The sequence below is a fragment of the Mugil cephalus genome, chromosome 8 (genome assembly GCF_022458985.1).
Source record: "Mugil cephalus isolate CIBA_MC_2020 chromosome 8, CIBA_Mcephalus_1.1, whole genome shotgun sequence".
NCBI classification, from domain to species: domain Eukaryota; kingdom Metazoa; phylum Chordata; class Actinopteri; order Mugiliformes; family Mugilidae; genus Mugil; species Mugil cephalus.
This window is the reverse complement of record NC_061777.1, coordinates 6,334,518-6,358,104: the sequence shown is the minus strand read 5'-3', so window position 1 is coordinate 6,358,104 and position 23,587 is coordinate 6,334,518. Positions and strand designations below refer to the sequence as shown.

General features: G+C 40.2%; 1 protein-coding gene across 2 annotated transcripts; it reads right to left on the bottom strand.

Moving 5' to 3' along the window:
- Window positions 1-163: 163 nt before the first annotated feature.
- On the bottom strand, window positions 164-23,587 carry apba1a (amyloid beta (A4) precursor protein-binding, family A, member 1a). 2 transcript variants are annotated; one of them, XM_047590763.1, is made up of 13 exons: window positions 23,328-23,585; window positions 19,194-20,832; window positions 14,852-14,950; window positions 14,702-14,741; window positions 14,334-14,479; window positions 12,875-12,907; window positions 10,746-10,832; window positions 10,227-10,412; window positions 9,936-10,115; window positions 9,613-9,825; window positions 8,959-9,078; window positions 8,720-8,860; window positions 164-5,977 (listed from the first exon to the last, which is right to left on the bottom strand). In XM_047590763.1, the coding sequence occupies exons 2-13, from the start codon at window positions 20,742-20,744 to the stop codon at window positions 5,906-5,908; spliced, it is 2,868 nt and encodes a 955-aa protein (XP_047446719.1). In that variant the 5' UTR covers window positions 20,745-20,832; window positions 23,328-23,585; the 3' UTR covers window positions 164-5,905. The 2 variants fall into 2 exon arrangements, with proteins under 2 accessions (XP_047446719.1, XP_047446720.1); XM_047590764.1 differs by lacking the exon at window positions 12,875-12,907 and having other exon boundaries at window positions 23,328-23,587.

The window sequence follows — 23,587 nt, the reverse complement described above, 5'->3', positions numbered from 1 at the left end:
CAGCACGTGTCAAGAACCAAAACGTCAGCCCGACTCTTTCTGCCAGTCATTTATTGTCGTAATTATTGTTACAAACATTCTGTGAGAACATCACAAAAAAAAGCTAGCAAATAAATAAACATTACTGCCGCTTTACAGAAATAATTGCATTTTTCTTGTACTGTTTTTTTTTAGTACGATTTTTTATTTTTTTTTCCATGTTTAGAGACCACACGAGTTAATGTTTCTTGTACATTCAAAATAAGTGCATTTGTAAATACTTTGCCAGCCCTGCCTACCAGCAGGATCAAGGGCTCGTCGCCTTCGACTGGCGTAGCTATCATGAGTAGCCTACAGTCCCTGACAAACCAGAGAGGGAAAATATCACACACACCTTGTGCTCTGGCTATATACAATATATACTGTACATGAATGTTATTTCACACGACCGATTCCCTACATTTCACCCACCCCCCTTTCAGCAATTCCTCCCACTTAATTTGCCCACAAGTCCACCCAAACACACAAAAACAACCGTTATATACCTTTACATAGTTTTCTATATACTGTGTAGTTCATCTATGTGCATATTTTTACATCCAGCTATTTTTCTTTGTTTGAATATGGAGAACACCGGGTTGTAAACCACACACCACACAGCTACAATGTTGCCGTTACGCTGTTGCCATCGTGTTGTCTATTGGAGCACTGGAGCGAAAAGTGGAAAAAGTGCAGTTCAGATGTTTTTTTTGTGTTTGTTTCTACTTTAGATAAGATGCTTTAAGAACAACAAAAAAAAAATGTCAAGAGTCGATGAGACATAAAAAAAAAACGCCTCTGCTGATGAGCTGCCCGTTAAAAGAACTGTTTCAAGTGGCGGCGCTGCTACTATGTCTCTGTTTAAAGGAAAGAGTTCACAAACACTTTAAGCTCTCAATGAAAACTTAAAATTAAAATTCACTTTGCATACTACGTACCGGATGAGAAATCTCTGTTTGGACTCACAGGCTCAATTTACAGAAGCTTTGTCAATTCAACCAATCGGAGGATGATAACTTTAACTAAGTATTTCAGTTCTAAAATACTTTTTTTTTTTTGCTATTACATAAATAAATCCTTTATGTTTATATATTAACATTAATTTTAAACCAGTGCCTGTTAGATGCTGTTACCTGTTACACAAAAATGACATGTAATAGTAGACCTATTTAATATTTGCTGTCATGTCTTTTAATGGTGACATACACCGATCAGGCATAACATTATGACCACCTTCCTCATATTGTGCAGGTCTCCAAATCAGTTCATCAGAGAGTGGACATGTGTCTCTGAGGGCGTCCTGGTCTGATCTAGGTGAGTGCTACATGTCTAAGTAACATTGTCAGAATTATCACAAGATGGTCAATGTTATTTACTTCTCCTGTCAGTGGTTTTAATGTTGTGGCTGATCGGTATCGGGATTGGATGAAGAGACAGAAGACGCACAGACGGACTGTGGCACATTCTCAGAGCGTGCATGAAAACTCTGTAAAGGTGTTTACCGAGGAGCACTGGGTCTGTCTGAAAAGGCAACGTCGCTAAAGTCGGAACTTCATCGAGTTTGTTTTCTTCCGTTTTGCCCTTCGTTATAAAGGTGATACGTGTGCTTACAACATGTGCACATCACTGTACAGGATATAGCACACGCTCCACAGACGAGGCAAATCTATTTCCTTTGTCTAATTAGTAGAAAATAGAGAATTATCACTGTATTTATTTACTTATTTTTTAAGTTTAAATACCTCCCGACTATTTTCCACAGCACAACATTCATTTTATATATTTTTTTTTAGATGCGGTCACTGATTCTTCTCAGAATCAGCTTGTTGAAACTAGAAATCTTGACAGCAATACTCATAGCCATGGGTTATATATACGGGTGTGTCATTATAAGCAGCATTTAAAAACAAACAAACAAACAAACAGACAAAAAAAAGCTACTGTACGATGTTATTATCATGTATAGATACAAAATATTATCAAAACGCACACTCACACGCTCACACACAATCTAAATCCCATTGCACTTGCGGTAGTGTAAGAGTTGAACCTTTTCTGGAAGATAACAGAGAGCTTGCAGTAGACATTGAATTTGGTTTAGCGTGATTTTACTTTATGATGGAAAACGAGTTGGTCCTGGAAAACATGCAGTAGATGGCTGTAAATCTTCCGAATGCCTGTACACCAGTAAGATTAATGCACATCCTGTTTTTTAGATAAGATGAACTAAACACAACAAATTTTTTTTGTTTGTTTTCTTCCTCAGTAGCAGATGACATGTGTATAAATAGGTCCTTTTATAAGAAATAAACTGCTCAAAGACGGCTCCAAATTGTCAAGAGGAGGTTTGTCGCCCTCTGCTGGTCTGAACTGTGTCCGTTTGTGTTTCCTCTCTACCTCAGGTGTGCAGATTAGAGCTGCTGCAGCCTCAGTTCAGATTCATCTTTGCAGTTATGTGAGTGACAGATCCCTAATCGATTTTTGGATAAATTCATTCGGTTCAGAAACCACTGGCTTTTAGCAGGGAGTGTACTTTCAGTGGGGAGAAAGACGTGAGGGTCTGTAGAAATAATACTGTCTACATATCGCCTCTTTAATGAGCACTATTTGTTCTGTGGTGAAGCGTTTACATTGTTGTGTCTAACGTGACGTTTGACGTGATGGGTTGTGGTAAAGTTGCAGTTTCAGCTGGAACATTTTGCAGTGGAGTCCTCGGCCGATTGACATTAAAGGTTATGATATTGTATTGTGGCCTCACAGTCCACTATTCTTGGACATTTTGTGTGAGTGTTAAAACCTGTTAAGAAAATGTGGTTTTGGGTTCCGGTTGCAGCTCTGGTTATATTTACGGTCGGGATCAGGGTTAGGCACTGTGTTGCATTCTTTGTGTACTTGATGTTGTTCTTACTTTGAGATTATGATTTTTGCACCAAACGCCATGACGAAAAACCTTGTGCATGTGAGCAATTTATGTAAAACTTATTAATAGTGTCAATACATAATTGAGGGACTTTTGAAGTTCATGATATATATATCTTACATACGTTATTATCAAAAGTTCTTAAAAGTTTTTATGTTCATTGAGATCATGTCCAAATACATAATGATTTATTATGGAAACAATCACTTATTAAAAAAAATGACTAAATATCACTAAGATGTAACTAAATATCCGTCCCATTTAATAACAACAACCACCTTCTAATTAGATAAACAATGAGTTTATTCAAAATTAGCTTTGATTGTTTTTTTTTTGTTAAGTTGAGATAATCATAACAGATATTTCTTTTTTGGCAATATATCAAATTTTATATGGAAAATAACAAATTGAATCACTTTCAGCTAAGTTACACATTACAAACACATTAGATTAAACCTCTCAAGGAAGTGTGTTAAATCCAGATCACATGACCTGCTCCAAGTCTGTTCTTCCTTCTCTTTCTTAGTTATTTCATATAAAGTAGCAGTGATTTATCACATGTCAACGGTGTTACTACAATATATTTATAATGAGCTTTGAAATTTGTATTTACTCACTTGTATAACGTGTTGCTTGGTTACAGGCGGCCATGTTGATTTTAAGCCTGAAAACAGCCTGAATGTGCTCAACTTTGATGCCTGTCAACTAACTCAAGAAGTCCCACAATTATATATTGACCCAAAATTTCTTTTAAATTGCTCCTAATGCAAACACGCACTTCTGATCAGATAAGGTCCGATCACTGGTACAACACCGGCGTCTATCGTTAAAAACCTTCTAACTGTCCAAAAGCTTTCGATTCATCTCCACGTAGCGATGACTTTCAGTTTCTGCTATTCTACCAAAGCAATTACTTATTAATATTTATGAACGAATGAAGAAAGTAAGACGCTAATTGTGTTAAAAAGAAGAAAAAAAAGCACCAGAAATTAAGGTAAGACATGTACGTTGTTAGATTAGGTTTATTCCAAGCAGTGTTTAGTTTAGTGTTCTTCCTGTAGGCAGTGCACAGTCAGTCTCTGTGTTAAGGAAACAGACTAGTCATGCCGTGCTGTATGGTGTGTGTGTGTGTGTACATTCACATACATAGCATGATTTGGTCACAAGCTCACGCTACATTATTTGGGGTTATGTCATCTGATGAATGTATATATATATATATCGATATATAATTAGATATAGATAGATATATATACAGAGCTGCTTAAAAGTCTTTACAAAGCTCAGATGTTTCAACATTTCTGCATAAAAATGACTCAAAAGGCAGATTTTCAGTCCTGCCAGTAGACATGGACGACCCAGTGAATCAAATGAAGGAGGACGTAGCTGTGATTCTGTTCAGCCGCCAGCAGACCACAAACCAATCGCTGCTGATGTATCACTTTCTGTATTATTTTCTTTTCTTGTCCTCAGCTTATATGCTGCTGTAACATTGAATGAAAATTTCCCCCACTGTGGGATAAATTAAAGAATTATCTGTCTATCTACCTTTGTGCAGCATTAATGGCAAATAAACGTCTCTGTGAGTCGTCTGGAGCGTCTAGGAGAATTTTTTTGGCTACTACAGAACATTATTATTCATGAGTATTAACATAAGCCAATGTGGAAGAGGCTTTTAGTTGCTCAGACATTACCCTGGGATCCTTTGTGACCTCTCAGGATATTACGCTTCTTGCTTTTAGATCGATCTCTGTTGGTCAGTCGTCCTAAATCTGCCTGTCTGGCACTAGACTTGTTGGTTTTGTAACCTTTTCCAGCCTGATAATCAACAACAAATCTTTTTCTCGGGACTTCAGAAAGCTCCGCAAAAATGCAAAAAATCCCTGATTTTCTAAAACAAAGCACGGAACCGAACGACACCTGAGTCTCATTACACTGATTGGAAACGATTCTGAACAGAGGGACTCAAACGATTTCGTTTGGAAATTCGCTTGTGATCCTAGAATTCCACTTCCCTTTTCTCTTTGTCTGCTTTCAGGACTTGATGTTTCGAGTCACTTTCATGCAGAAATGTAGAAAATTCACACACGTTTAAGCAGCCCTGGTTAATATATACTGTTTGTGCACAAAACCATAGGCAGAGAAGTGATTTTGCCACTGAGCCGTATACATTCCACTGATATTCCATTCCTGTGTCTTGTGCAAACATTTAGTTTTAACGTAGTAGGTTTGGTCGAACAGTACCGCGCTGTCAGCTCTATGCTCCTGGTTGTAAGAGGGGTTTTATTACACGACGGCTGGAGGTACCGCTGGTGTGTTACGCACAGAGGATACAAAAACGAAACAAAAGGAAAGGGGAAAAAACACAACCGCTGCGATCCACCCGCTGGAAACGTGGATCAAACAAACGAGCCGCAGCAAAACGAAGCAGCTACCGTGTGGAATGTGTTGAAGTGTCTTCACACTCTCTGGGGAGGTCACAGAGAATCTTTCGTGGTAAATTAGTGGGAGGGAAAACAAGCGTTGCAATGTGACTACCTGTTTTTAGTAATATTATTAATTTAATATTTATAGACGGTGTCTTGTCAGTAAAATAGCAGCATTAGGAAAAAAAAAAAAAAAAGAAAACGTACAAGCAACGTTAGACATGCAGGCTCAAGGTTTTTACCGTGTGAGAAGTTTTAATTTTGCTTATTAGACAGTCTTACGTAACTTAATGTGTCACCAGTTAAAGAAAAAGGATCCTGGGCATTAACTAGGGGCTAAAAACGCATCAGAGTAAGAAAACATCTTTTAGCGAAGACACGTGTATAATAATTTGGGTTCCTTTGTTGCCCCGAGACTCGTCTGAGCAACAGAACAACTCACTGCAATGCATCAAGGATGAGCACTGAGCTGTGACGGGGTCCGACTTGAAGAGAGGGCGTTGACTGCAGGTCGTTTTAAGGGCTGCGAGGTCAGAGCTGTTTAAATGTAGACGGGCTGCTCCTGGGCGGTCAGCAGGCGGTACATGGCTGCAGGCATGGTTTTCATGTGAATCTGAGTCAAACACAAAACAGGACATGGAATTAATTCAGCTCTCCCACAACCCACAACCTCCAGGTTTTAATTTTCATGCCAACGTCAGGTCTCCAGTGAACGCCTGCATACGAAAGAAAAACTTCTTAAAACTTCCTCGATAAATATTAGATTATTTTGGTTATTTTGGCAGACAACAGTTACAGAATCAGGACTTTATAATTTGACTTAGATTTTACAAAAGGCTAAAAGAAGCAAAAACTGCATGATACTGCATAATACATAATATAAAAGTGGGGCAGGGAAACTAATCCTCTCATTTCAGATGAATCATGGATGAAATACTGTGAATTTTAACAGATAATAACCTGTTCAGCTTGGAGAAACTGTGGCTCCCAGGAATCACCACCAGTATTCATGCAGAATGTGTAATCATATTAGGCACAAAAATTAAATTAAATTATATATATATACATATAAAAGCAAAATACCAATTTGGTTTATTCTTCTTCTTATTATTATTGTTATTATTATGAGTGGTCATTATGTGTTGCTGCTAGAAAAGCCTTCACTAAGAAGTGTCTTAAACCAGATCTACCCTCTCTGGATGATTGGTACCAAGTAATCCATGAAATTTTCATAATGGTAAGAATCACTTTCTCCAGGAGGTTGTAAGAAACTGAATTTGGTGAAATTTGGAAGAAATATATTTACACCAGATGCCTGTCCTTTGTTCTTCTATCTTCTTTTTGTTTTTGGTCATTTTTCTGTGTGGATTTCACAACATTTTACTGAAATTTTTCACAATTTTAACATGACAAGATTTTACTGAAATATTCACAATATATACTGTAATTTAGTGTATTACTGTGAATTCCTGTGATATATTGAAAGCAAATTACTTTAAAATGACTGTGAAAGCAATGCACTTATTAGCCAGTAATTTACTGTAAATTTATGGTGAAAAATTTACCAGTGTATATATTTATGTATATATATGTATATATGTGCATTGTATTACATCAAAAATTTGTCTGGATGTTAGCAGCTGCTAAATCTACTAAGGACAGTTAGACGGACATATTTCTGCACAGATACATGTAGAAATATATTTCGTGGACTAATGGTCTGAATGCAAAGTGCATCCTTATCTCTTCAGTCTCCAATAACATATGCACCAGACTTTCACTGTGGTGAGGAATAATAACTTCTCCATTATTGGATGATTCTTCAAAGCACGAACAACTCAGTGAAACGAAGCGAAATGAGTGCTTCTGGGGGTATTTCACTAAAGGGTATGGCGATGTCTCGTACAGAGGAGTGGATTGTAACTCCTTTCGCAGGGACAAAGTTGACAGGAGCGCAAACTGAATTGATGGATTACTCAAACCTAAGCAGAGGCTCGCGAAAAACCACAGGATGACTGTGCACTGAGAGCATCAGTGCAAATGGAAAAATACTGTGAGCACTGAGAAACATTACATTACTTCACATCAGCACCGTAAAAAGTCAACTTTAACATAATTAAGCCTGTGATAACAACAATAAAAAACAAAGTTTGTCTCTTGACATGAATATGTTATCTTTTGATTTAGTCTACATTTGTTCAAAACACAAGTCATTTGGATTATCTGTAAGTGACTCTGCTCCATCTGCACCCAGATGTAATGAATTCTGGGTAAATCCCATCAACCAACCAGCTCCACAAAAGAAGAAATTGGGAAAAGTGGGAGACTGAACTTTAAGGTAAGAATAAAGTTAATTAAATTAGTGATATAGTTGGTTAATTACTGCAGTCCTTCAAATTTTATATTGCTGTAGAAATTAATAAGTAACATTACTGTAATTTGGAGTTAAAAATGGCGAGTGGTTTCAAAAGACTATGTTAAACTAATGTTAGCAAGTTGTTTTAAACTACTTGATTCAAATTTAATTTCAAGCTCACGTTTGCAAATGACTGTAAATCAAAGTAGACAGAGATATGTTTTTTCCTCTATCTAATGTTAGCTTACGGAGCTAACACCGGTTGGCCGTTAGCTAGCAACGGTTAGCCGTTAACTAACAACCGCCATAGGTATATATTAACAACCGCTAACAACGGTTAGCCGTTAAAATACAACCGCCATAGGTATATATGAACAACCGCTAACAACCGTTAGCCGTTAGCTAACGCTGTTAACAACCGTTAGCCGTTAGCTAACGCTGTTAGCAAGAGGTTTTAGCTATAAGTCGGCGATGCACTGATACGGTGCTCTGTCTACTTAAAAAAGTAAGGCAACTTTTTGCATCATTTTATCCCGTAGATCAAATAAGAGTAGTCTTTGGTGGTACAACATTAATGCTGTTAAGTAAAGTCAATATACTTTTGCAGATGATGTCAACTTACTTTCGCAAAAGTGAGTTGTAAAACATACCTTTGTAAGTAAAGTGAGCTTATCTTTCAGCAGTTGCTTATGTACGTAGCCCACCATGTCCTGCTTGGCCAGCTCAATGCAAACTCAATCATCCCGCTTAGTGTGCAAACAGTATTTTACATTATAGTTAATTATAGTTACGTTGGTTTTAGTCCATTAAAACTAAAACTCTACTCTTCTACTCTTCCGTAAAAGACATATTAGATCATTTATTGTTCACTCTGTTCTAAGTATATGCTTAATATTAGCATCAATGTGAAATATAATTGAATTCAAATGGCATTTTGAACTTCCTGACCAGGGATTTAGACCAGAACCAAAAGGGAATTAATCCAGTATGACGTCTCACCTCTCCTACAGCATTGGACAGAATGTGGACAATTTTCTCATGGGGTGTGGCCACCACACTCTGGCTGTTGATCTCAATGATGCGGTGACCCACTCTGACCCCGCCACGTTCAGCGATACCTCCACGCATAAGGCTACAGATCTGTTGAAGGGAGGTATGTATTAGTTCTGTTAAATGACATTAAATTTCCACATAAGCAAGTATCTTTAAACGCAGAGCATCATCATGCTGCCACTCACGATGCCATTCTGGACACTGAAGCCCAGCTGGTAGCGGAGGTCTGGGCGTCGGATGAGGACGGTAGTCACAGGGGGACATCTCACAATGTTCAGCTTGATCCTAGACTGGTTCTTCAGGCCCTACGTAAAAGAAATGCATAAAATTAAGGCTACGTTTTCTGGTATAGCAGAGAAAACTTGAACAAGGCCCATATTTAAGAAGGTGGAGGATGAATAGGAAGGGTTTTTATTTCGAGATTTAGGTATTATTATTCAGATATTTCAATGATACAGGGCTTGACATGGCCACCCACATTAAATTTTGCACATGTAACTACAAAACTTGTATTGTGAAGCCGCAGGTGCTGCCAACATTGACACAGTGGTACAGACAGATGAGAAACTGTCTACTTTATTGTCTACTTTATATTTGTTTTCTGACAAATCAGTATCAATTCTAGTTTCCCCTGTATACCGACCAGGCATAACATTATGACCATCTTTCTAATATTGTGTAGGTCTCCCTTGTGCCTCCAAAACAGCTGTGATTCATCAGAGAATAGACATGGACTTTCTGAGGGTGTCTGGCAATACGATGTTGTTAGTAAGGAACTTTGGGTCCTGTGAGTTGAGGGGATAGTGTTGCAATGGCGTAGGGCTAGCTGTGGACTTTACCTTTATTATGCTCTGGCAGGTGGACAGTGGCAGTCCAACCAGACTGGTTCCATTGATTGACATGATCTGGTCTCCTATGTTCAGTCTTCCAGACCTCTCAGCCGGCCCAGCATGCATCATGTTGGCGATGATGACAGTCGGTAGGATGGAGCCCCATCCACTCTCCACGATAACCACGCCAAGAATCTCCCCCTTAGCTTTCTCTATGAGCACCTGAGATCAAAGAAGACAACCCCCAATATTCAAATTTAACTTTATTATAAATAACATATTGTATTTTATAGAATAGTGCCGCTGTAGTGGTTAGCGTATTTCCTACTTACGTCTTTGCAATTCTCAGACTTGGAGAAGTGGATGAGGTCATCATTGTACATGTCCTGTGTGTTCATCAGGTCACTGTATTCCTTCTGGCTTAGGTCCTCGGGGTTAATACCGTTGGCCCGCAAGAATTCCTGGTAAGCCACACTGAAGGCCTGCCCGATGGACTGGGCAATCAGTTGTGCCTAGAGGACACAGCAGACTTAAAATTCCTGCTATAATAATCATGTTCAGCTCTGAAGAAACCTTGAAATGTAGTGTTCCATTGCAGAAACTGTCGGAAATGTTGGACTCACATCCTCAGACTCAAACACGTGGCAAATCATCTTGTACTGCCGCTTGCTGTCTTGACCTGGGTCCGAGTCCTCCAGGTTCTCCTGAGAGTCGGGTCGGGGCATCCTGCGCCGGGCCATCAGAACCACAATGTTGCCAATGTCCGCAATGTAGGAGATGGTCCGTAAAGGGTGGTCGATCATGGTTTCCTTTAAGTCAAAGAACAGTCCATAGATGATCTAAGCCTCTGGCTCCAAACCAACCTAAGCAACTTTTAACTAAGACCTTGACCTCATCTGTTACTAATCTCTGTAGCTAGTAGCAAAACAATTTAGCCTAGCTCACTAAAATGGGCCTATAAAAGAAACATGTGTTTGTACAAAACAATACAATTCAATAGCTGAATCAACAGCTCTCTCAGTTGTTTTAAATTACTACCATAACCTTCATAAAGCTAAGATTTAGTGCAGGACAGTTTTATTAGAATGCAGTGTATGAGGGTCTTTCATCAGGGAGGGGGCATCGAGTCGGTCCTGTAGTACCTGGGAGTCAGCATTCAGGACTTTGATTCTCTGAGTGGAGATGAAGAGATCCACCTCCGTCATGGGCTGAGTTTCTCCCTCCGGAGCCTAAACGCGTACAGAATCACATACACAAGCAATATTGATACAGTATGCAGACATTGAGTAGATGTCCTAGCCTCCCGAGATCCTGCGTCCTCATTTGGGGACATTAAGTTTTAGGTTTGTGGCAACTTATTCTGCTTCATTTACATTTTTCCTCATAACTAGATACTAGTCGGTGTAAAAACACGAGGGCATTTCAGAGGAGTCATCCTATAGCCGATCACGTAACAAAAGTGGACATGGTACAAAACCTGATCAAATTTTACAGTTTAAACTTCTTTATTTATGCTTATTAAGTTTTCTAGTTTAATATGACACACAAATTCTATCAATAGTAACAAGCTACAACTTCACTAATTAGCAAGTAATTGATTAAGGACTTTGGGATTTCATTACTTGCAATTCTGCTTTTACACTGCAATGTTCAGACATGAAAATTAACAGTTTTATATTTTGTTACATATTGGCGACTCTATAATAATATTGAGTGAAATAATCCCAGTGTCCACACATGGGGACAAAACTTTTTCCATAACTACTTCCTGTTCAAAGACAGTGCTTAATTTTTATAGTTCTTAGGTCCTACTAATCCAAAATAAAGACAAATGGAGAAATTAAAAATGCATACTAAACAAAAGCTCAGGTCTCAGGAGGCTAGAGCACATACAATAAAGGAAAAAAAGGTGACAACAAATAACAGGAAAGGTCTGGACTTAAAGCTGCACATTTATAAATTCTGGGATATGATCAAAATGTCTTCCTACTGTTTTCACAAATTAGCTCGTAAAGTACAATCAGGCTCATGAAGACTGTTCTGCACAGACTTAAATTTAAGTGTGGATTTCTCAGTCTATGGACCAAGAATGGTCAGTTTGTCAAATGCACTACCACAGGAGCTAGTGTGAGGATGTAGATGCTCAGTCTTGAGAAATGAAAACGTTTAGGACACTTAACAGCTCGATGGATGGATGTCAACAATTGTAAACCCAGGAAAGTACTCCTTCAACCCCTTGATATTGCACATCCATGAGTGAGTTAATCCTGCAGTGGGACATGATTGGGTTTGATGATTGGTTTGGACCAACCACCCAATAATGTGGCTAAAAAAAAAGCGGTCCTGCCTTCTGGGTTATAAGTATTTTATGTAAGAACACTTACTGTCCTTGACTTATTTTTTTAATATAATACAATGTAATGGAATTATCTACTTATGCTTTCAAAGCAAGGTTTTATAAGACCTATTACTCGTGCTGATGTAGTGTGGTTTTGTGATTGTAGATTTGAGCAATGGTACATCTTCTTATTAGACTGACAATTTATTGAATAAAACTGAATCCAACTACAGTTCCCTGAATGTAATTGTTCTTCTTTAATGATCAGATGTAAAATAAATATTAAAAAGTGAGCTGTAAAATGAGACTGTGCAAAGAGAGCTGGAAAATGTGGCAGACAAAGCAAAAGCAAATGACTTACTTGCTTATTTTATTATATTTATCCATTTTTATATGCTTAGAGTAAGTTATTTCCTTTATTTGGTTTGGTTTAGATGTGTGAAGGCAACTTGCAAAGTTGTATATGACAATAAACTTCTTGACCCTTAAATCTAGTGGTGTAGTGGAGATCCCAAAATTAGGTTTTTATTGCTTGACTTGGCTAATCGAGTTTCAAGTTTAAGTGTCTGCAGATGTGTTGTTTGTAGAAACAGAGATTTGTTTAAATATTCTGAGTCTAAGAAGGAATAAATGGATATTAGCTATTTATAGTGGTCAACAGATTTAAATGGAATGAAAATACTGTGGAGTTGTACTATCAAGATTCAAAAGGTGGGACTAAAGCAATGAGCAGCATCTCCAGCGATACAATGGGGCTGGATGCTGGATTCGGGAAAATGCCAGCAATTCATCAGAGTGACAGAACACTGAGAAAGATACAGAGGACATGATAATAAAAGAGACACACAGAAACAGAGAGGAACATAGCGCCGAGCAGAAAGAAGGCTGCACTGAGCCGTGGAGGAGATGAGACAGATATGTGGGGTACTGCACCTTCTTCTTGTTGTGGGCTAATTTCTGGGCCGTCTGTCAGGCATGGAACAAAGCAGACAGGAGAGTCATGGGTTAGAGCAGTGCACAGGAAATAGTGGCTAGATCACAGGGATTTGGATCAAGGATTTGCTGTTTTGTGAACACTGACTGTGCTGTAGGTGAAATCATATGCGTGGCTGTTTGCACCTGTATATGGTGAACGTCTCAATTTAATAGATATGTGCAGTATTTGAAGATGAAGGAATATGCTGTGAGGTTTAACGTTAATGAGATGAGAATCAACGATGGAGCCTCCTAAAATTACTTCTACTACTGAAGTGTGTGGTGTAACAGTTTAGAACAGTAACTAGGACTTAATATGTAAAGGAAAACAATGCGGGTTAGGATTTGTGTGAGGTAATTCTAAGTCTGGTACAGACACATACTATCGTTCATTTGATTAATTAATATAAAAAAGTGGATTGGAAGACTGATGGATTTGATTGTTTTTGTGAATTTCTTATATAAATTACTATCATTATACATTTTGTGGTGCCTTGCAAGCAGCATTTAGGTTTTTCCTTATTTGTTTGCAACATTGTCGGACAGCAAATATCTATCATTAGATGATCAATTTTCAATACAGGGAAAATGACTCATATATATATATATATATATATATATATATATATATATATATATATATATATATATGAACATACATATTTAATTTTCCACCCTACTGTTGCATGTGTTTGAAATATGCATATTATTTGAATAGCCTAATATTGAATGCAAAATTATGTATATTTATAAATAGCACTGAGACTAGTTTAATATTTAATATAACATTGAAGAGCCCTGTCTTAAACTATTAAAAAATTATAATTCTGATGGTTTTTCTCCTAAAAGACTAGGAACAAAACGTGCAAAACTGTGTTTTTTTTGTTTTTGTTTGTTTGTTTTTCTCAGACTGGACTGATTTGCTCTGATCAAATGTTGAGACTGAGGTCAAGGGGGGGAAGGAAAGTAGCTGAATTTCTGTCACCACCAGGGTCAGACTAACAGAACACACTGATGAAAGACACACATGAGTACGCCTTATATATTATTGTGTAAAAATAGAAAATGTATATATATATATATATGTACACATTTTCTATTTAAAGAAATATATCATTGCAATTAATCGCAACTGATTTCACGGGATGATGATGACTTGCCACTCTCTTGTTTGTGTCATGTTGAGTTACATGCACAGCAACAGTTAAACAATAATGTTTCTTAACATAAAACTGCAAACTATTTGGAAAATTAATCGTTAACTCCACTTTATATAGCATCCCAATTTGATCATCATATAGTGTTGTATTTCTCTGTAAGCTCAATGGAGATTGCACTGCAACCGTAGCTATTACATAAGATACACATATAATGTCTACTTCAGGCTAGTGTGCACATACTACATTTGACTGTTCACCTTAATGCGGCTGACGGCCTCCTGTGCCTGCATCATGCGGATGTTCTTGGACGGCGTCTTATCCGACAAGAGTTGAGTAGAGCCTAGGTAGTTGGCTGCGAAGATGATCCCATCAATCAGGTCCTCTGGGTCACAGGGGCCAGGCACTGGAGTGATGAGAGCAGTTCAGTCTCACGACATGACACATTATTTATTCACTCCCGCTTTGGGATTTAGGTCATACGGTGCACATGTCACTGGACAACTGATTACAGTGATGAGTTGGGAGAATGAGTTGTACAATCATGTTATATGATATTGTTATTAATGCTATATAAATACAATTTAACTGAATATGAAAACTTATTGTCGAAAGAGGAAAAGCTCACCTTCTACATAAGTTGGAAAGGATGCAAGGCTTCTCCTGGACTATAAAAAAAAAAATATATGAGAATGTTAATATTTTTCAAACTGCATTTTTACCCAATGCAATTTAAAAATGACACACTTAATGGCAATTAGTCAAACCCTGAACACACCTCTTTACTGGAGGGAGACGATTCAAAGCTGTCATCTTGCAGTAGGTGTCTGCTGGACGACTCTGCTCCTAGAGGAGACGGAGAGCCTGAACGAGGAGACTGTGGAGAGAGAATAAGGAGTAGGATCATTAAGCAAAAATCCTTAATCCCGAACGAACCCATTAAATGTAAGTAATGGAATGAACAAAAGGGTTTGTGTTGTGTCGAGTCTTGGTTGGTTGGTTGGTTGTCAATTCCTGCCTCTCCCTATGCCAGATATAGATAGCAATGTTAATAATTAAATGGTACACTTTACATTTATAGTATGTAGGTATTTGTGTTTATGTTCTCATTTCCAACTGGTTCCAGCTAATTTGTCAAACTGCCTAATCTTGGTGTCCAGGTTAATCCAGTCCTAATGACCTACAGACATCGTTGCTGTAGATCCTGGTGTTGTGACTACAGATTGATGTCGTCTATATAGAGGAAGTAGCTGATGGTTCATCATTAAGGACTGTATCCGTAACCAGTTTTGGTAATGATCTGACTGAGATGGATTTAGCTCGATGAGGATCCACATCTGTGACAGAGCATCTTCCTTTGTATGTGCTGCGTTTGATGGTGACGCGTGCAATTGGTTTGAAGCTGGCCTCTATCGTCGCTGTTCACAAACCCATTGAGTACTTGATGAAGGATCTGTCTAATGTACGAAAATGATCCGGTTTTCCTTCCTGTTGACTATTTCTCCCTAAATGTCGATTCATTGCGAGACCACACCTAGTTGTAGAAAGGCTGTAGTACATATCCCAGACCTATGCATGGCGCTGTTTCTGCATTCAGACCTCAGTCAAAACAAGAAGAAGAAGAGGCGGCTCATGCACATCAACCTAGCACCTTGCGTATACAAACATACAGTCTAGATTACAGTCCGTAATCCTTTTTAGGTCATCGTAGTGGCGAAGCAACAGGATATATTGGACCTAGCCACCCAACAAGGGTCAATATGTGATGCAGCACCGTCACAAGCGTGTAGTCCATCATTAATGTTGTTGTTATGACTTCGGGGGCTAGAGGGTCAGGGGGGTGAGAGTAGGCCGATGTCATCATCGTGTTCGTATCAGGCTGTTCAATGCAAAAAAGGAATTGCATATTTTTCTTTTTCACCCTGGGACCTTGATTTAAAAGGACGCAGTTCCAGTCACAGGAAGATCCAGATCCATCATTGATGTGCAAGACCCACGCGCTTTCACCCAAAAGTCGTATTTGTGTAAACGTGGCCTAAGTCAATCCAGGTGGTTCATAGGTTGATTTGTCTGGTCTTACAGTCACAGGTGACTGTGCCACTGGTGTTGACATTAATTACACATACATACATATATGTATATGTATATATATGTATTTTTTTACTGTATTATCAAGCATTTCCTACCATGAAACCAACAGGGCACATTTTTAAAAGATTGACTAAGTTATGTTAGTTTGATTTGTCTTTGTAAGACTCATTAACATAAGTTACAGTAGTTTCCTAAATTTCAATTTGTGTTTTTAAGTTTTCTATATTTCAGTGGGAAATGTCATAGTTTTAAGTCTAAATATTTTCAGTTATCGTGACCAAGTTGTACAATTCTATTGTATTATGTCCTATGCGACTAAACAAGTGATCAAACACTGTTAGCATTAAGCTACTCTATGTTTCTGTATGGCATTACATTTTCTAAAAAACTAACATATTTTTTTTGCGTTGTTTGAGAATTTGCCCGAGACAACGGATACCATGACCATAACCATAAACCATCAACACCCAATGGAAATATTCACCACAAACTCAGGAAGTCAATACCTCATCTTGATCCTGTTTCTCAGCCTGTTGCTTCTCCTTGGCTTGTTCCTCCTCAAGCTTTTCTACCTGATACATCCAGAAATTCTCCATGACTTTTAGTAAATGCACAAAAGCAGTCGCACCTCACGAAGTGCAGAGAAACTAGCGCTGGGTAGAGGCGGTGCGTGGTTAAATGCAACACCTTAGATCAACGGGTTACGTCAGCTGCTCAGGTGACAATGAGATATCAGGGTTCATCATGGAATCAACAGGCTGAAGCTGTATTTCAACCCGGGTTTATTCTGGTGATACTGCGTTAATGTCACGTCGTCTTATGCCAAATTAATTTCCGTTGTATGCTACAAACACATTTACTGGACAAAAGGGCAGTTTAAAGCCTTTAAAGTCTTATAAAAACCACAATGTGATTATGAGACAGGAAAACAGCCCTGATCATTCTGTCACTCGATCCTCACTGAATTATTCAACTTGTCGTACCCATTACCTTTCTCTCTCCCTTCTGAATAAATCATCGGCATGAGGGAGCAGTAGCATGAGAGAACAGAGAAGCATAGTGTGACTGGGATTTTATTCAGAACCACAACAATGTTTGAATCAGTCACTCTGACCAATTCAGCTGCATTATAAAATGCAAGAACAATGCATTTCTAAAATAAGGTTATAAGAAGGAATAAGGAACTAGGATCCTGGAGTTATCTTCCATTCACTGCCATCTTTGGTCACAGCTAACACCTTCATGATTATCATTGACAAATCCCAGGAGTAACACAAACCATGCCCATACCAGCCTTGTGCAGACCACACAGATCTTATATCACAACCCATGCAAGAAGAGGTCAACACATGAACAAGTGATGAACACTTGAATGAATGTGTATACTCTTTTTAAAGGGTCTACAGTTAGTGTAGAAGAGACAGCCACACACACACATTTCTACTTTCATCTCTGTGAGGACACCTGCTGACAAAATGTGAGACTGTCCTCGCTCTCAAGGTGACCGAACGCCAGTGGGTCCTCACAAAGATAGCTATATGAATACACAAATACACAAGTGTACACTCGCACAGACACAATCACCCAGAATGGCAGGTTTGTCCATAACAGCTCTGTGACTGGTCCTTGATTCATTCATGACTGGAATTATATCCCTGAACACTGATCTAGTGAATATAGCCCCAACTCCTAAACGTACAGTATGTTGGAATACTTAATTAAGCCACAAGAAGCAGCAGTGACTATGGAGGATTACAGTTACTTTTTCCATGAAATCTCCAGAAAAACATACTGAAAACAAATGACCACTTATGAGAGTCAGAGCAGGAATAGGAAGTAAAAAGTGTTTTGGGCTGTTTAGCTGCCAAACATCATGACAAATTGAGGGTTTGCACTTAATATGCTAGTCTCTGATTTTATGACATATTTATTTAAACGTTTTACCGTAGTCCATTGACCTGATTACACCATAAAACTGGAGTTACTGATCTGTCTACAGCAGGGGTATCACACTCATTTAAGTTCAGGGGCCATATGCCGCTCAAACTGATCTCAAAACATAATAGCATAATAACCTCTGAACAACAACAATTTTAAATGTTTCCCATTGTTTAGGTACACAAACATTACATTACATTACATACACTGCCATTACATTTAATGAACTATCCTTTTGCAAAAAATTTTAAGGACAATCTGAAATTTCTTAAGAAAATAATTTCACAACTTTCCTGCTTAGTTCTGGGTCTCGGTGTCTCCTCTTTCTAAAAAACAGCACAAGGCTTAGTGGACAAATTAGGGATTCAGAGAAGATTTTATTGAAAAATTTGCAGTTAAGGTCTCCTATGTAATTATTCCACTTTGTAAATTAATTCTGTGGGCATGATTGAACACTGGTCAGTTTTGGACAGCCCCTGGTCTACAGCTAGGGCCGACGCTGTTCACGCTATATGTACACACACCTAAAGCTGGTCACTGGAAGCTGGGATTGCCCAAATTGGATCTTAATGTAAGGTCTGAACAGGGCTACAAGGAGTTTAAATAAAATTAGAATAGGATAAAGCCTTTATCTACCAGACTCCTCTGCAATTCCAGAGAGGAACCAACTCCATGGTCTCTACTTTTAAGGTTGGGCTTAAATTAAAACGTGCTGTATTGTTGTTTGTTTCAGTTCTTTAAACAGCTACTGCTCAGTACTGGGGTCACTGGTCCAGCAGCTCTTGCTACATACAGTACATCTGTTCTGATATTTTCATCTCTTGCCTTCAACGCTCTAGTTTTAGTCTCCTACGCAGGCTACATTTCATCCTTCTGGCCACCAACAGCATTACTCATTCTTGTTAGCCGACCTTTTCACATCATGAGTTTAACCGTTTCTCATCCCAGTTCTTTCCCCCGAGCCCAACCTAATTTGTGTAGCTTTAACAGCATCGTCAGGTAAGCTCTTGATCGTACAATTACAAATTAATCGAATCAAATCGAAACTGAATTGCAGTGAATTAACACTATCCGATACTTGCTGTACTTACATCTCCCCCAAGCGACGGCTGTAGATCACATTCAGCTGTGGGGCTCAGGTCCTGCCTCATTATCCAAATGGGTTCTTTTGGCTCATCCGGTGTGTAAGGAGATCGTACTGTTCTGGTCTTCACCTCCTCTATGGCCTCCTTAATGTCTTTGATAGCCAGAGATATGGCATCCCTCTTCTCCTGACTATTCCTTCCCATCACAGGCTCCTCTGCAACGCTCACAGCTCCCTGCTGTCTGGCTGATTTCCTTTGGCTGGCAGTTGTGTGATATTTATCAGAGTCAGTTTCAGTTTGGGGTTTGTCCTCTTCCTGTGGTACCTGATTTTCCTCCTCTATGATGTCTTCTGCAGCACAGTCAAGGCTATGAGAGCTTAGGCTTTCTTTCACTTCGGCAACAATGCTGTCAATGTCCTCCTCCTGATCGCAGCTGTCAGTGCGCGGGTACGGGGCGAACTCAGCCTCTTTCTCCGGGCTATCCGACTCGCCGTCCGAGCGCTCGTCGTAGTGCCGCAGACGGGAGCCCACCGCCTCCCGCTGCTGATATTCCCCGCCTCCCGACTGGCCCTGCAACAGTCGAATGCCGCTCGTCCTCTTTTGGAGAGACTCTGCGTTGTTCGCCGCACCCGCAGAAGGAGAAACTGGTGTCGGAGCGTCGCAAATCTCCTCGTAAACGTGCTCGGCGAGCGAATAGATGTCATACGGCTCGGAGTAGGCTTCAAGTCCGGCATCTACGCCTTCCGAGCCCTGACTGGCCGAGACGTCGTCCCTTTCTACGGAGTGACTTAGCGGCTGTGTGTAGACGTAGTTGGAGTATCCAGCATTCAGTATTTCCTCTGCTTCATTCTCTCTGTGGGGGCTTTGGATGTCTGGCAGGGGTTCCTGTGACTGGTTTGAGAACTGAGGATAATTAAAACATGGAGGGATGTGTTGCTGATCAGCTTCTGCATTTTCAGTGTACCCCTCTGCCTCGGGCCGCAGCTGGAGCCCATAGTTGCCCACTTCATCTTCCACCTCTAACTGCCCCTCGGGCTCCAGAGACATCATCACGAGGCCGTCGTCGCCCTCCGCCCGGTCGGTGTGGGTGTGGAAGCCGCTCTCGGTGCTCGCCGAGCGGGCCAGCACGGAGTCGTCCCTCTCTCGCTCGTCTTCCTGGGTCATCTCCGCGCGGTGCTGCTTCTCCAGTTGCCCCATGTGTTGCGCTCTCTCGGCCTCTCTCTGCTGCCTCTGCCTGTGCCTCTGCTGTTGGGCTCTGATCCGGGCCTCAGTGTCCCCCTGCCTGCGATAACGTGCCACCGCCGGGCGGGGAATGGGCGGCATCTGCTGAGGCTGAGGAGTTCCATGCGGCGGCTCCATTTCTGGCTCCTCCTGTGACCTGCGCTGATGTGGCGCTCTGGATCTACTGCCAGCGTTTCCTCCAGCAGAGGCTTCGCAGCGTCTGTAGCGCTTTTCTTGGTTACGGGACCGGCTGTTATGGTTGTTGGTGCGATGGGGAGGAGAGGCATCCGTCTCCTCCGTCGCTTCCTGGCCAAGGTTCATATCCTGGGGGTTCATGGTGGTCTGCTTTTCTGGTTGGTTCAGTGATGTTAGGGAAAGGATTTAAGAGACCATCATCAGCATGGCAACTGCTGCTGATTAGACACTGGATGTGGTGAACAGAGAGGAAGAAAACATGAGTAAACCAGAAGGACAAATACATGAGAAATCCATCAACTCTCTGGTCACACTAGAATCTTACACAGTGAATCATAAGCTCTTCTCAAAACTTACTTGAACTTCATAGTAACATTTTGAGAGGAAAATTAGCACCGTAGCTAGATGGCTTCAGATTCCCACTCAGTGTGATCAAGAAGAAAACTTGTCCCTAATGTGTGGTTTACGCTTCTGCTGCAATTTGACGCTGTAGTTATGGCAACAGCTCAGACCCTATTCTGACATGCATCTCCCCAGAAATGTAATTGCACGTTGTAGCATCTTGGTAGTTGGGTATTTCCGCTCTAGTATGTCCAGTTGCTTCTCCATCTCCGCAATTTTCGAATTGATTTTTTTTGGATCAATAAAGACGGAATACATAGAGGAAAGGTTAACTGATGAGGTTCGGAGATACAAACTCAGAGATTATTAATCGTCTTCTGTGGAAATTCAGTCACCGCTGAAAGATAGAACGTGAAGCAGTAAGTAAAAAAAAAGGCGCAGTGCCGACTAGCGTCATTACAGAGTGAATCAGACTGACGGGCGCAGATGTATAAATAACTCGCATCGGCATAGGCTACATGCGTAGGTTATGGCGTCGATGTCCCAACTGCACTTCAACTGTTTGGGGTCCTATGTCTGTCCTATGTATGGGGCTAATAATAGATAATTTTAGAAGTTTTCTGAACCTTTGAATTTCAAATGAAGGTTGTCTAATCAAGATAAACTATCAAAAAACATGGACAAACATTTTGGCACAGGATGCCTAATTTGTCGTAGGCACAGTAAATGGTTCAGTTGAATTTTTCCAACTGACTTAAAACACAAACCTACTAGACAAAGATGATGCAGATTTTAACGTAAACAATTGGTCAAATGGCTCATTAGTAACATGGACTATTTAAACCTGAGCCTAACATCATTTAATACACGTGTTCAGATCACCAGATAAAATGGAGGAAGCTAAGCGCCAGATGATGAAGTGGGATTTATTAATAAGGAATAGTTCTCGACACAGAGTTAACAGTGTGTTAATGAAACACTTAAGACACATAAGAGAGAGGGATGATGACTCCCATGAATGTTTTTTAAGACAAACTAATGAACAAAATTGATGGGAGTGTTTAATGGCTTTAATTGAGTCTGAATAGTTTTCCAGGTTGCAGGACACAAAGGAAGAGAGCCACCTTTGTCCCTACAGTCGTCCAGCTCCTGAACTCTGACCCTTCCTTGCTCTAGCATCATACTGATGCTCTGTCCCTCAAAAGACAGCTTTCCTCTCCAAAACTAGACCACACATAGCACTTTAGCGATGAGCACTTAGTCAGTCAGTGCACAATACCATAAAAAATGCATAAAAAAATGCATGCAACACTTCCATGCATGGGAAGCATCTCTTATTACTGTCTTTTTTTTAAAAGTGTTGTTTATCAGACATTAGTAAAAGAGTCCAACATACAGGAAAAATACATTTGAATATATTAGTTTTAGCTTCAAAGCAATTCAAAGCAAGGATTTTTGGGTTTTGATCGTCTGCAAACCCTCTCACATTTGGAATTCAGATTCATAAAACTTTATTTAAGGCACAAGTGAGAGGCATGAGGTGTAAGTGTAAGACAGATTTACGGAAGAAAAGAAAAAATAGAACCACACAACACAAAAGTGTATCTATAACTATCTCATATGTTGAGCTAGGACATAATGTTAATGAGTGGAGAGTGTTATACACACACATATATATATATATATTTATATATAGTTATCAAAAAAAGATGGACCAGTTATTCCAAAAGACTACTAACTTTTCGCTCCTTCTTAAATTGTCTGCTTTCAGTCTGAATTGTGTGTTAAACGCTGAATGTAAAACCATTAGACGTGTGCGCGCCAGTCATTGGTCCTATGTTGCAAACACACGCTGATGGCTGCATTCAGCAGCTAAACCCGGGTTTGCTTCATTACTAACTTGATAACCACAGTCGTGTGACCGCTTAGAGAAATGTTGCAGCTGAAGCCGGAGAATGAAAGGGAGGGAGGGTGGCAGGGCAGGGTGGGGTGGGGTGTGGGGGGGTCTTGGTTATGTTGAGCTGGCATCGTAGTGCAGGCCTCAGGCCAGACTGCTGAATGAACAGCTCTGCCGGGGCCCGACACCTGCCAAGAATTAGGGGGCCGATGCGTTCAGGACACCCATTAAAAAAGACGCATATATTTAGCTGCAGCCCGGCGCAAAAGCCTCATGCGCCGGGTTGGTTTAGCGTATTTTTCCATCACAGTCCCGGTATGGCTTCTTTTTTTTTTTTTTTTCCTAACTGAACGGCGCCGATGCATGTATCCTCCTGCAGCCACCCATCCTCAAATAGTCAACAAACCGAGCGGTGACACTTTGATAGCGCACAGCCTGACGAGGTGTTTGGCGTCTGATCCAAACGTCGGATGTGAGGAACTAACCTGTTTTCATGAGTGATGTAGTATGATGGAGGTCTGCTCCGCTGCTCCCACAGCCGTCCTCCATCTTTCCTGTAGCGGCTGCTCTCTCTCTTCCTCTCTCTCTCTCTCTCTCCCTCCCTGTCTTTGCGTGTCTGTGTGTATGTGTGTGTGTTTTGTGCGTCCTCGCCTGCCTCCCAGCTCCTCCCTCTTCAGCATCGCAGAGCGCACAAAACATCCTGTGCGCTGCTCGACTGTTTGCAGCAGTTTTTAAAGAAGCTTTA